Source organism: Tinamus guttatus, unplaced genomic scaffold, assembly GCF_059628265.1.
Source record: "Tinamus guttatus ecotype Peru unplaced genomic scaffold, ASM5962826v1 Tinamus_guttatus_pri_ptg000489l, whole genome shotgun sequence".
In the NCBI taxonomy this organism is placed as follows: domain Eukaryota; kingdom Metazoa; phylum Chordata; class Aves; order Tinamiformes; family Tinamidae; genus Tinamus; species Tinamus guttatus.
The window spans coordinates 1,096,451-1,109,824 of NW_028289023.1; the positions used below are offsets into that span (position 1 = coordinate 1,096,451).

At 37.2% G+C, this 13,374-nt stretch overlaps 1 protein-coding gene across 1 annotated transcript in view; it reads right to left on the bottom strand.

The window, feature by feature from the left end:
- CCDC146 (coiled-coil domain containing 146) overlaps positions 1-13,374 on the bottom strand; it is a 61,123-nt gene that overhangs the window by 10,824 nt on the left and 36,925 nt on the right. Inside the window, exons 4-12 of the mRNA XM_088533250.1 lie at positions 11,315-11,372; positions 10,589-10,765; positions 9,886-9,959; positions 8,335-8,562; positions 7,190-7,376; positions 4,481-4,576; positions 2,427-2,597; positions 1,023-1,111; positions 744-908 (exon numbers count right to left, since the gene is read on the bottom strand). Of these exons, the coding sequence (XP_088389376.1) occupies positions 744-908; positions 1,023-1,111; positions 2,427-2,597; positions 4,481-4,576; positions 7,190-7,376; positions 8,335-8,562; positions 9,886-9,959; positions 10,589-10,765; positions 11,315-11,372 (1,245 nt within the window). The remainder of the gene's footprint in view (positions 1-743; positions 909-1,022; positions 1,112-2,426; positions 2,598-4,480; positions 4,577-7,189; positions 7,377-8,334; positions 8,563-9,885; positions 9,960-10,588; positions 10,766-11,314; positions 11,373-13,374) is intronic.

Genomic DNA, 13,374 nt, shown 5'->3' on the forward strand with positions numbered 1-13,374 from the left:
CCCAGTAACAGTCCAGGAAAACAGGGAGTCATGCGCACCAACTCTTCCCTCTCACCCTCTTTCTCAGGAATTTAACCTTTTGCTTTGACTGAACTTGCCTGGAAATTGAAACCATGTCTTGTTGGATCTGAAATAAATATCCCATGAACTTCATTTTGAGGTTGAACCAAGAAACTCAGTTTGTTCTAATTTAAAAATTAGGCAGCCACATTATTAGCTAGTGACTCATTTAACAGTACCATGCAGTGGTCTGTTATGGAACCACATGGGGATTGGGTCTCTTTTTGTTTAAGGACACACGAGTAGGGGGTGCAACTGCCCACATCGCCTTGCAGGGGTTCACATCACATGTAACAGTGTGTGAATTCAGATGTTAAAAAGCTCAAGAACTGTGATGCAAATAAAATACAATGAGAGTTTTTCCTTCTTGGGCATAGGAGTACCCAGACAAACTTCAAAAACATTTCAGTGCTATGCTGTGATGCTCAAGCTGCTTTTCAGTCATTGAAATAGATTTTATAAGGGTGTGTGTTTGGACCAGGTTTTAAAAATTAGGATAATAAATGACTATCAAGTATGATACAATCAGATTAGTCATATCTGAACTAGAACTACTTACCTCTTAAGACTCCTCTGACCTTGATTCTATAATGTTATAATATTTATAATAATTATAATATATAATTAATTATAAGTAATTCTTAAATCTATAATTGTGATCTACAGCTTACTTTAAAACTCACCTGTCCCTGATTAAAGCAGTGTTCCTTAAATTTTCTATCTCATTCGTTAGCAATTTTACCCTGTCTTTAATCTCAGTTGTTTTCTGCTGAGCAGCATGCACCAAATTTATACATTTATTCCTTTCATTTCGGATAGCATCATACATTTTAGCAAATCCTTGGAGTCTGAAAAAGTGAGATTGTGAAGGAAATAATTATAATGATTTTATGCATGCATCATTTAGATAAAATTACTTAAAAAGTGTGATTCCATCCAATATATTATTGCTGTTTTCTTACTGTTTTTGAACTTCTTTTTTCCTCTTTTTATGCTCGCTTATTTCAAGATCCTTTCTTTTTATTTCTGTAATAACATTTTGGAGTCTTATCTGAAATTCAAATATAATTAAATGAACACTTTAGATATTTCAAAAGACCTTCAAAGAAATGACATGGAACAGAGATTTCCCTTAGATGAGAAAGAGGCAGCGAGATTACATTGAAAACTTACTCTAATTATAGCAAAACGCTTTTTCTGTTTAGAATATTAGTGAAAGAATGAGCATAAACTATGAAGGAGAAAATGTTGGTAGCAATGCTCGAGAACACAATCTTTCTACATGTATTAATCCAGCAACGACTGCTAACAATAGAGTTAATCTGATGCTGTGACTTAAAATGCTCAGTCCCTTCTCTTCAGAGCTCTGCTGCTTCTAGGAACCAGTTCCACCACAGGATAACTATTTGGTAAATTCACCACTGAAGCTGTACCTTGAATTTCTGGTGGTGAAGAAACAAACTGTGTTTCCAGCCCTTGGCAGCCCTGTGTGGTTAACAAGCAGAGGACTGGCCTTCCTCCCTCCCTGCTCTCGGGGGGAGATCGGTGTTAGAAGAACTGGTGGCTGGTGGGTGGCAGCATGTAGCATGTGTGTTTGTTAAATAATTTGCATTATTTATGCTTTTTTGGTCTATTTATGGACTTATTTTTACTGAAACTGCAAAGCCTGAAATGTTTGTTTGCTCTAGTTTTATATGTTGTTAAAGATTCCCAAAGTGCTAGATGGGGAGTTTGTCTAATTTAATAGAATACAAACAGTTGTGGGAGAATAAATAGTTTGTTCACAGATACAAAGCTGGTATTTATATAAACTGTGGAAAGCCACAGCACACATGTGATCTTATAATACCAGTAAGTTGCAGATATGAAAATACCAGCAAATTGAGTTACTAGTTTTAGTAGGAAATGTTTTTCTTCCCTTTTTCTTAAAATCAATATCACAATGGACATAAAGACTTGTGGCTCTTCCAGGAATTAGTAGCAGTTCTGTTTATCTTCCAGTGCTCATGTATTTGTAAAGTAAAGCCTATCATTGAGTAAAGTAGCGCCTTCAGAGAATCTCAGTTGAGGTTACCTCCCTTTCTGTCCCTTTCTTACAGAATTGTTTGTTTTATCTTGTAAGCTTGAAAAAAATACCTTTGAAATATTTTATTTCATTGCAGCATGATGATATTTAATATTAAACTGCATCATAAATTGCCTAAGAAAAAAAAGAAGTGTTATATGAGCTGCATATGCAGTAATGGAACTCCAAAGTAAAGTGGGAAATGAGAATCTTCTCCTGTAAGACTTCCCTCATTAGTAATTTAACTTCTCCAGCTCTTACTTTAGAATAGGATTACAGCTACTTTAGATATCTTTTTTACCTGGGCTTTCCGAACATCCTTAGATTTCTGTTCCCTTTCCTCAAGCTTGACCCAAGTCAGACGTGCAAGCCTGGACAACTCATCTCTGCACCGTTCCTGCTCTTTGAAAAGCCGATCTTCCTCAGCAATAGCTGCTTCTAACATGTGGGCTTCCATATTTGATACCATTTTCTAAAAGAAAATTAAATTAAATTCCTTAGGCAGTGCTGAATCAAGGTTGGCAAACCCAGAGTTTGTGATACTTTATGTTTATCATCTGTGAAGTACACATCCATACTATCTACGTGGATTCATAATAAAGAAAAATAATGCCATAAAATACCAGCTGAAGCACCATGCAACCATGAAGCACACTAAAATAACATGCCAAAATATTTTATCAGCTAGAAATATTTCTGTTCCACAGTCTGACAATTCAGCTATTGAATATAAAATTAACAAAATGATTATTAACAATAAATTATCATTAATAAATGATAATTAACAAAATTCAGCAATCTGCACTAGAAAAGTTTGGAAAACATGTTCTATGATAAGAGCCTGCAAGAGCTTTGCTTATTTAAATCAAGATTAAGGAATTACTAGATCAGAGATTTTGAAACCATAGTGTGAATGGAAGCTTGATAACAAACTTCACAATTCAGTAGTCAAAAAATATAACAAGATGCAACACCCAAAAGCTAAATCTAGACAAATTCAGATGACAAAATCCCCCTGCATTGTTTTGCATGGATTAACCACTGAAACAACTTACCGGGGACCTTGGCCAACTCTCTCCCTGTGGCAATTTTAAAATCAAGACTAGATTTTTCTACAAGATATGCTGTAGTTCAAAGAAAAGTTAAATCAGGGCACTCCCATGATCTGTGATATTTTGGAGGTCAGGCTAAATGTTCAGAGTGGTTCCTTCTGGCCTTAACACCTTTGAATACTCTTACTAGATCTTATATGCCCATATACAGCTGGGGGCACTGAGCTTTAAGACAATAAATTCAGTTGTCCAAACTGAGCAATGTGCCAAAACACCATTTAGAGTAGTTGGGGATATAGTCAATACACTCCATGATCCCTGACGAGCTATTTGCTCTGCCCAGCACAGGCTCAGGGCTCAGCACGGGGCTATCGTCTCTCCGGGCGTATTAGCCCCCTGTGCAGGGCACGTGCACATGTAGATGTCTAATGTCTATGTAATAAAATACAAGCTGAGTCCCACCCAATAATTTAATTCTAATGAATTCAAGGAAAGAACAAAAAGAAGATGAATACGAGTTGCACCAGGGGAGGTTCAGGTTGGATATTAGGAAGAATTTCTACATGGGAAGAGTGGTGAAGCACTGGAACAGGCTGCCCAGGGAAGTGGTGGAGTCACCGTCCCTGGCAGTGCTCAAGAACCCTGTAGATGAGGCACTTCTTAGGGACATGGTTTAGCAGATGGTGTTGAAGGGTTTACTGTTGGGCTTGATCATCTTGAAGGTCTTTTCCAACCATAAGGATTTTTGATTCCATGAAGATAAGGAGGAGGCAGGGCAAAAACACCCTCTCAGATCTATCGCTTCTTAGGAAGTCACTCGTATAGCGGCAAGTCTGAATACTCTTGTCATCGAGACACCTGCATTTCCACAGTATATTTGGCAGTGTGTAGACAGGCATATAAAAATGGCAAAACTTTGAAGATGAAAAACTATAATGTGGAAATGATGATTTGTCTTTGCTTCAACATAATACTCTGCCCCATCCAAAGAAACCTATCACGTTGCTAACTGTTATGCAGTTTATGATGATCAGAAAAAACTTTAACTAGAAAACATATGTGCTTCTTACCTGCCAGTATATGTGAAAAATGTTTTTCAAATATGACAAAAAGTAATTTTTAAAATGGGGCAAATAGTATTGCATGTTTTCTCAGCAGAAAGATTCAGTGTGAGACTCCTGGCAATTCTGTCAACATTTCTTTAGTTCTCAAGTTTGCAAATCAGGAAAAGAAAAGAAAAGAAAAGAAAAGAAAAGAAAAGAAAAGAAAAGAAAAGAGAAAAAGAGAAAGCAGAATTCCTCACCTGTTCAGCTAAACTTCTCTTCTTCATTTCAATTTCCTTCTGTAGTTCTCGTCTTCTTTCTAATAATGGTTCGTTCTTTTTAGGAATAGTTTCTGCCTACAAAAGTAAGTCAGGAACACTGAGTGATGCAAGTGGAGGATATGAAAACTGCAAAATGCAGAGCTTTTCTCAAGCAGTTAGATACACAAAGAAAAATGCTCTTTCTGTCTTGTTACATTACCTAAGCCTTCTTAAGACCTCTTGGTCAATGAGTTCCTCAGCAATATATGAAAATTAAAAGCTAGTATTAAAATCAAACATTTTTCGTAAGATTTTAGCTGTAAAACCTTATTTTCAAAACCCAGTTTCAGTAAACACTGAATCTACAAGTGTTTTTCTGCAACTAAAATATAGTAAACTACAAAGTGTAAATGAGTGAAGATGTCACTTTTAACTTCACCCATGATTTTCTGAGTGAAATTCTGACCTCTCTGAAAGAAAAAAAAAAAAACAGTTTACCACTGACTTCAGTGGGGTTGGTATTTCACATTTGTGCGGATTTGAGATCACATGTTTTCACTTAGAGTTATTAAAATTTTATTCTTTCCTCCTTAGTCTTGAAAGAGTCAAAACAAACTACAGAACCACTTATGAACTACTTTTTGCTATACAAAAACTCACTTATTTAGTCAGATATTAAAATTAAGTGCAAGGAAGAAGACACATTAGAAACTAATTTTAGATCAGAACATCTCTCAATAAAATATTTCCGTGATATAATCTGTAATCCTAAACATTATATTGGTGTTAGAGTGACTAAATTCACTTGAAAAATCTTTATTGTTATAGATAGAGAGGAAATAAATATACTAGTTTAATGGTGCAGGCAAACATTTCCTGTCTATAGCTGCAAATGGAGAACGCATGCATGTGGAGAGATCACCCAAATACACTAAATCCCACATCCACTACACAAAGAAAATGCATTCAACCCTTAAGTGTCCTTCTTGGATCATAATCAGATGTTAAGAGTTCAAACAGCTGCACCTGGATACAGAAAGTGAAATGTTCTGCATTTGTGAAAGGATTTTGACTTCAGATTGTGTGATAATATAAAATCGGATATTATTTCCTCAACTTAATGAAGAGGGAAACAAGAGGCACAGTAAAGCTTGCAATTAGGTTGCCTTGGTTTTAGATGTTAAATCTAAGGCTAACTCTAAGGTTTGACCTAGTTTTACTAAAATCAATAAAATCTGTTCCAGGCAAGTTATTTTCACTCTTGCAGAGGGAACAAGCACGTCGTTACTACGGAGTATATATTAGTTATCACTCTGGCTGCGTGGGAGGCTATAGTGTCTGTCAATACCCATCTCCACATTTTCAAGGGCCAATTCTCAAGATGCCACCATGTTCTTGAGTCTAAAAGTAGAGAGCCCCTACCAAACTCTTTAATCCCTTAGGGAACTTTGTTGGCAGGGCCAACCTGAGGCACGTGGCTGTCTTTGTGTTGGAGGGGAGTCACGAAGCGCATGCGCGGGAAGGACGGGCCCTGCTCCCGCGTTCTCCTTGGCCCCCTGGTCGGCGTTCAGCAGGCGCTGACCTTTCACAGCGTGCTAAGCAGCAAAGCACAGCTGGAGGAAGGGGTCCTGTAATTTCCTTTTTCTACAAACCAGTCATTCTGCATGTACCACGTGACTTAAAATAAGGGAAATCCGGGGAAACACGCTGAGGTCCTGTTGTTTCTGAATTTGGATTTTTATATCAGCACTTCATTCCGTGAAGTTTTAACTGGAATCACACTGAATAAATGTGAACCTGGCTTATGCTAGTAGAGCAGGGACTTTAGCTATTTTAAGGTTAAAATATTTTAATCTTTTCCCAGTGTGCTCCCAAGTTCACAAATAATTTAAAATAGTCTTAAGCTAGGCAGAGCAGCAAAATGAAACTTGCCACTCTGGCCCAGTACTGCTTTTGAACTGATGATGCTGCAGAAGAGCCGTGATTTCACATCTGCTCCTCTAGAGGAAAGCCGAGAACCCACCAGAGGAGAGGACGGACTACCCCGACCATGTTGCCATGGCCTGTTTAAGTGGTGGTAGTAGCCTGTGACTGCAAGATTAAAACACTGCTTGGCTGTCCCGTTACGGCCGTGCCCAGAGCACCAGCCTGCGGGTGCCCTGTGGGAGCCCTGGGCACCCCACCAAACCTGGAAGGTCTCAGGCCAAGACCTTGGGCCTCTCACACAGCACCACGGGCTGGGCTGGGATCTCACCCAAACCAGTGAACTTTAACCACAGCTGTCAGTGAGTTATGAGAGATTTAGATGATAGATTTTGTGACAGCCAGGCAATACTTGAGTCTGTTTGTCTGCTAGAAGCACTATATTATTTCTCTCCTTATAGAATTACTATATTCCTAAAGTGCCTTAAAGGAAGGCAAAATGACCATAATCCCACACTGTCAATTTAATCTCCCAGCTTTTTTGGATAGGATGATCTCACCCTAAAATCTGTTCCTTAAGAATAACCTGAATATATCCTGATGAAGTAGTTTTATTCTTGGCAAAAGCCTTTTTTTGTAAGGTGCAGCAACACTCTGGACATTTTCCATGCAAAAAACTTAAAAGAGTATTCTCCTTCAGCCTCTTTTAGTACCAGTAAAGGATTTCCCAACCAGCTTTCTGATACGAAAATTTAGAATTATTATGATCAACGTATTCATACAGACCTCTAATTTGAGTCTTTTATGATGTGACTTAATTTGATACAATGATTCATAAGATATTTTCAGTTGTAACTCCATCTTTTTTAAGTATCTCATTTCTTTATCTTTCAGTTTTTGCTTGTGAGTGAGAATATCGTGCTGTTTTTCCTTCTCCAAGGCACGTTTATTCAAATAGTCTTCCAGAGCTTCTCTATACAGATATACAGAGAATTTTAGCAAGATCATAGATGCATGCAGACACAATCATTTTATGAGATCTGAGCACTGTGTAACTATAGCTGAGCAGTAAGACAAACGTACAAACTGCTGTCAGAATTTGCCTAAAAAATATAAGGTAAAATATGAGTAACTTTAATCAATGACAGTATTACTGATTACTGACAGTAATCAGTATTACTGATTTCAATGAGGTCTCAGAATCTGTGCTAACAATGCTAAAAAGATTAGAAAACACAAATTATTACATAAAGAAAAAGAAAACACATTTTTTAATATGAGGGAGTAATCACATGTTTTCATCACTCAGACATTTTGATTTGGAATACACCTATCCTTTAATAAAAAATTTTAATGGCAATTTAAAGTATTGCTGCAGCCGTGTTTACAACCATATCTCTTTTGTTAAGAAGGAATCGTTTGCAGCTTGCAAAGAAGCTACCAATTTATTTTATTTTACCAAGTACATAAAAGCCCATCATTTCAAGGAAATATTGAAGAGAAGAATAGTCAGTCCCCACTGAAATTCAGGGGTTTGTGGGTGCTGAATCTATGACTCTCATTTGAAATTAAGAATATTGACCTATTTTTTTCTTCTGCTCAAGTTACTTTCTGAGGATTACACAGAATTTCACTGGAGAGGGAAATCCTCCAAACTATTGCTCTTTTAGAGAAAAATCCAGAGATTCCCTCTTCCAGAATTTTATTAAACTCTTATGTTTTCTGATTTTTTTTCAAGCCAGGTCCTGGATTCCCGTAATTCATAAAACAATTCTGAACTCTAAAACAAGCCAGATATTTTCCAGTCCCCACTGGATGCGGGGTGAAACTCGAGAGCATAAGCAGTGCAGACTTCTTATGGGAAAACATCTAGATGTTTCAGACAGAGCAGTGTTTACTCGGACTGCATGGCTCAAGCTTGCTATTCTAACCTGTCTGATAGGACTGCTGATTCATTTTCTCTGCTAATTTCTAGTAACTTTGTCAGTGTTAGGAATTCTCGTTCTTTGCTTTCTAGCAAAGCTCGTCTTCCATCCAATTCCTTCATTACATCTTCTTTTTCTTGCAAAACCGCTTCAATCCTTTTCTCAATAGTTTTAAGGGTAGCATTTAACTCTTGTATTTCCTTATTGAGGGCTTCTTTCTTCTTCTCTGCATCACTGTGGAGATATGTTAAAAAAAAAGAGCACAGCTTCACATTTCCACACAAACATCTAAATAATAAAATATAACTTGCCAGCTTTCATGGACATGCAAAACTGTTTGAGCTGCACAGTGATCTAGTCTATATGCTCTAGAGCAGACTACATACAATGAAAACCTTCAAATATGAATACAAGTCAGCAGTGCAATTGGAGCTGACTACATGACTAGAAAGGAGCTTAAGGCCATGAGAGCATTTGAGAGAGTTCTAGTAATCCCACTGTAACACTTCCAAATATTACTGCCGAGACAGGGAACTCTGCTTAGTTGATTCTGTGATGCGATACAAGTGGAAAAAGTCATTTCAATATACCATTAGGAGTCATCTACACAATGTTTTGCTCTTTTCCAGCTGTGTCTCTCTATCACTGTATCAAAAAATTATTTTTATGGTAGTGATATTGTACTAAACAGACTATTGAGGAAGAAAAAACAGCTTTTAAAATTGAAAAATTTAAGATAGATAAACAGTTACTCTATTACAAATAGGGACTGTAAGCAGGAGACACAAAAACTTCAGTGTAAATCTCTACGATAAAAAGGCACAAAAATTAGTGTCATCTTGAACAGCAATTTTACTGCTGGCATACACCAATGACCTGGCTGACACTGTAAAATATGAATTACATTTTGTACACACAGAAAGCAGCACATATCACACCTCAGCCAAGGGGGAGCAGAGCTACCCACTGCAGAGGAAGGACAGGTCAGCTCCTGCCCTGCATCTTCCCAGGTGAAAAAAGAGACACAGGAATTCTTATCAATATCAGGAGTGTCTAACGAGACAACTCTGGCTAAATAACTGCTACCAGGGCAGCCCGAGGGGATGTTTGTTTAACTCAGGCCAGATGGGGTTTCAGCTCTGAAAGCTGCTGTAGTTTCACTGAGGCCAACAGAGATAAGCTGATACACAGCCACTGAGGACAGGAAACCATAAAGAGGGCTATTTGCTGGATTGCTCAATATGTAAACAATAATGTTTACATTATTATCCATTAAAAACATACTAGGCAGGTCTGATACTTATTAATGGAGCACAGTGAAAGGGTTACCCATTTTGACTAAACTTTGTTTCGAAATTTTCTTCATGTTCTTAAATTTAAAACGATTCTCTCCATCTACTGTATTTTTCAGTAAAGATACATATATTTTAAGTATATTATAGACACTTCTTTTTTTACTCTGATCTAATTTTAATCAACAACTTAACTGTCCCTATAACAAATGTGTAAGTGTAAGTTATATATATATACGCAATTATTTATTAAAAGCATACATACACTTTTTTGCGATTCATCTTCTCAGTTTCTTTTCCAAGTTGCACAGGAATGTCAGTGATCTGAATTAACTCATCCTAGTGACAGATCAGAAATGTTAGATTAACAGCCTATAAATTTGATGCAGTGTCACAGAACTAATATTTATACCAGACTGTTGGGAAAATGTACAAGAAATGTACATTTAAATGTACTTTCAAATGACTTGAGCTTGTTCCAGAGAATTGTAGCTTCTATCCTTGTAACTAATCATTATGATAATTACTATCATATTATGTCTGCAAAACAAAAGTTATGGTTGATTATTATTAATATCTCTGATGATTATCTGTGTCATGGAAAAAAAAGGGCAAGCATCTGGATATGGTTTTTAAAAAAGTTTTCAGGACAAACCTGTATTAACTAGGAAGGGAGCAAAAGTTTGCTGGAATAACACAGCATAAACAACAAATATGCCATTATAGAAGCTATTTATTATCAGAACTATGCTTTTTTATTATTGCTTCCTAAAGGACTAAGAGTGGAAATGGCACAGAGGCATGCTTCATTATTACTGAAAATGCTTAATACATAGTGTAATGCCATGTAATGATTTGTGAGTGTAATGCCATGTAATCACAAACAACATTCAGAATATTCACTGTTTCCGTGGACAAATACATATCATAAACACAAACACACACACATGCTATCATCTGCATATTACTTTTAAATTGGACTCCTTTTCCAGGAGCTTCCCCACTGCTTTCTTGCTTTTTGAAATCAATTTTTGCTTGGACAAAATGTCTTCCTTCATTGCATTAATTTCTGCTTTCCGTTGGACTGCTTCTTTGCGGAGCTCATCACAATTTTCTTTTAATTGTTTAATTTTCTTATCTGCTTCCTTCAAAATTAAGTCAAAGATCAGATTGTTATTATTGTCCCTTTTACAGGCATGGAAGATTACAACAATCACTCACACTGAATAATCATAACATTTTTACCATGAGGTATGAAATATAATTTATTGCTAGGCCTGCATTTATTCTATAAATAATTAATAGAATTTTATTTCCAAGAAAACCCCCCATTCATCAAGACTTCTGACTGCAGATGCATTTATATCTGAAACTGAAAACCTGCAGTCAGCTTTATGTGCAGTACAACTTTGCTGCTTACAGTAAACATTTTTCTTGGGAAAACTGAAGAATTTTCAGATCCTTTATGAACCAATTATTCAGCACTTGCTTTAGAGTTATTGAACCTGAACGACATCCCATTGTCTCTCCTGTAAAAGCTACCTTGATATTTCTATGTATTCTAGATTTTTAAAAATCCTAGAGTTACACAGAGGGAAAATATTTTCATCCCTATTCAGACAAAATGCTTTTTTAACTTTTATATACTAGCTGACAGGACATAAAAAATGGCTTTTCTTGTGGTTCATACTTACACTGTGCTTTGGAATTCTTTCATATTCACTTTCCAGCAATCTTTTCTCTTCTTGCAAACTACAGAAAAGTCACAACAGAGCTAAATACATTAGTACTATGCTATCAATTAAAAAAAAAAGAAACCTCTCCTGTGTAACAATAACATGTACAGTGAAATATCATTTAGGTCCCTCAAGTTCTCAAAGACATATTGTATATATGTAAATTTATTCCACAGTGCACAAGTCCAAACTTTCGAACCTGATATTTTTCATCTTACCACCTCCTCTAGGAAGGTATTTGTGTCTCATTCCCCCTTGGGTTTACACTCATAAAGCATAAGGAATCAGAACTCAGATCCTCTCAACTTCAGACCACAATTCCTTTATTTGTAATTGAGGCAAGAGGTAGGAGTGAGTGGGTTACAAATATCCACAAAGAGAGCACACATCTACCAACCCACAGTTGGTGCTGAGAAACTTTCCTTCTTCCTTTGAGTGACTGATAGTTCACTATGAAAAAGCATACGAAAAGCTCCTCAAACTGAAACATGCTCCTGTGAAAATGTATCAGGGAATATAGGCTGAGGCAATTGGGTATAATAGAAAAATTGAATAACTACAGGTGATCTTATCCTATATCTGAAAACAAGTTGCAATGTCATTTCAGGCAGTTTTAAAGAAAGATGCCACAGGCTGGCAAAAATTGAAAAGGAAAGAGAAGCCCCTTAGATGTTCTAGGTATTTTTAAATAATGCTGTCCTGAATAGATTAAGGACTAACTACAAAATCTGAATCACCAAGCTTATTGGACGTACAGTAGGAGTTTCTTGGTCTTGAGACTCTGAAATTGAGATGACTCTGGGGAAACAGGAAGGTCCTTGAGATGAATGAAGGCAATTCAGAGGTTGGCATTTTAGTGGTGGGTAAGTAAACACTGCCAAAGATTGAACATCAGCCTTGGCATCACTGGAGAAGGCCAAGACTTCCCTGTGCATTACTGAGCAATTCTGAACCTACGTGGGCCAACTGGCTACAGCGATTTCCATGTTGCTGCAAATGGATTGTAGTTGTTGTACTACCGACTGGGACTGGGAAACCATCAAGAGAGTCTCTCAAGACATTCTCTACCTATGATGACACTTTTTGAGACTCAAGATATAAATGACTGAAGATTTCAACCCATAGATGGGATACCCCAATCCTGTTTTGCAGATACAGCATTAAATTCATCTTTGTGACTCCAGAGGACGTGTTGGTCACGCCTCCTTAGGACCTAGGGTGGTCTGTTAGAAGCTGCCATATGACTCCCCAAATTAAAGGAGTATTAACAAGAGGGAAGAGGCTTCTCGAAATACTTGTGTTATTTGAAGCCAGTTCGGGGATAGTCCCATCCACACAAAGCAGGCACTACAGCTGCTTCAGAAGGAGGTGGTTGTAGAACAGACGTACCTGATCAGTATTTCTTTTTTCTCTGTAACCTTCCAGGAACATCTTAAGTCTTTGTATGGTGAGTTCAGGAGGTTTCAGAAGGTCATAGGAAGAGAAAGAGAGAGATGAGATTCCTAGTAGCTGTTCTTGTGGAGGATCCTCCCTTTGATCCTGTGCAAAGTTCTCCATCATTAATTCAGTTAAGGTCTTTTCTCTTTCCCAATAAATTATTTCTTATTTTTTGGTCCTTCAATAAAAGGGACATAGCTTAAATCTGGAATGTTTAGGTGATATCTTTCCAGCTAGTCAAGAAAAGAAAATGGTCAAAAAAGAGAAGAACTGGGTTGGTGGTGTAGCAATCCAAACAAATTCTTAAGAACAAGCTCTGACTCAGATGAACAGCAAAGAGGAAACGAAGGCACAGGGCAGATATTGTTGATTCACAGCATGTGCAAGTATCTGGATGAGCAGAGAGCAAGTTTGCCTCTACAGGGACTCCTAAATCTAAAAACCGCTTTGGGCGCCAGAGTGCTTGAACACCCACAGAGCAAATGAGTTCAGCAAATCTCTCAAAGAAAGATGAATTTAGCTAAGTCTTCCCCCCAGATCGCTAAAATAGATTATAAAAGAAAGCTCCACCAGAAGATCTA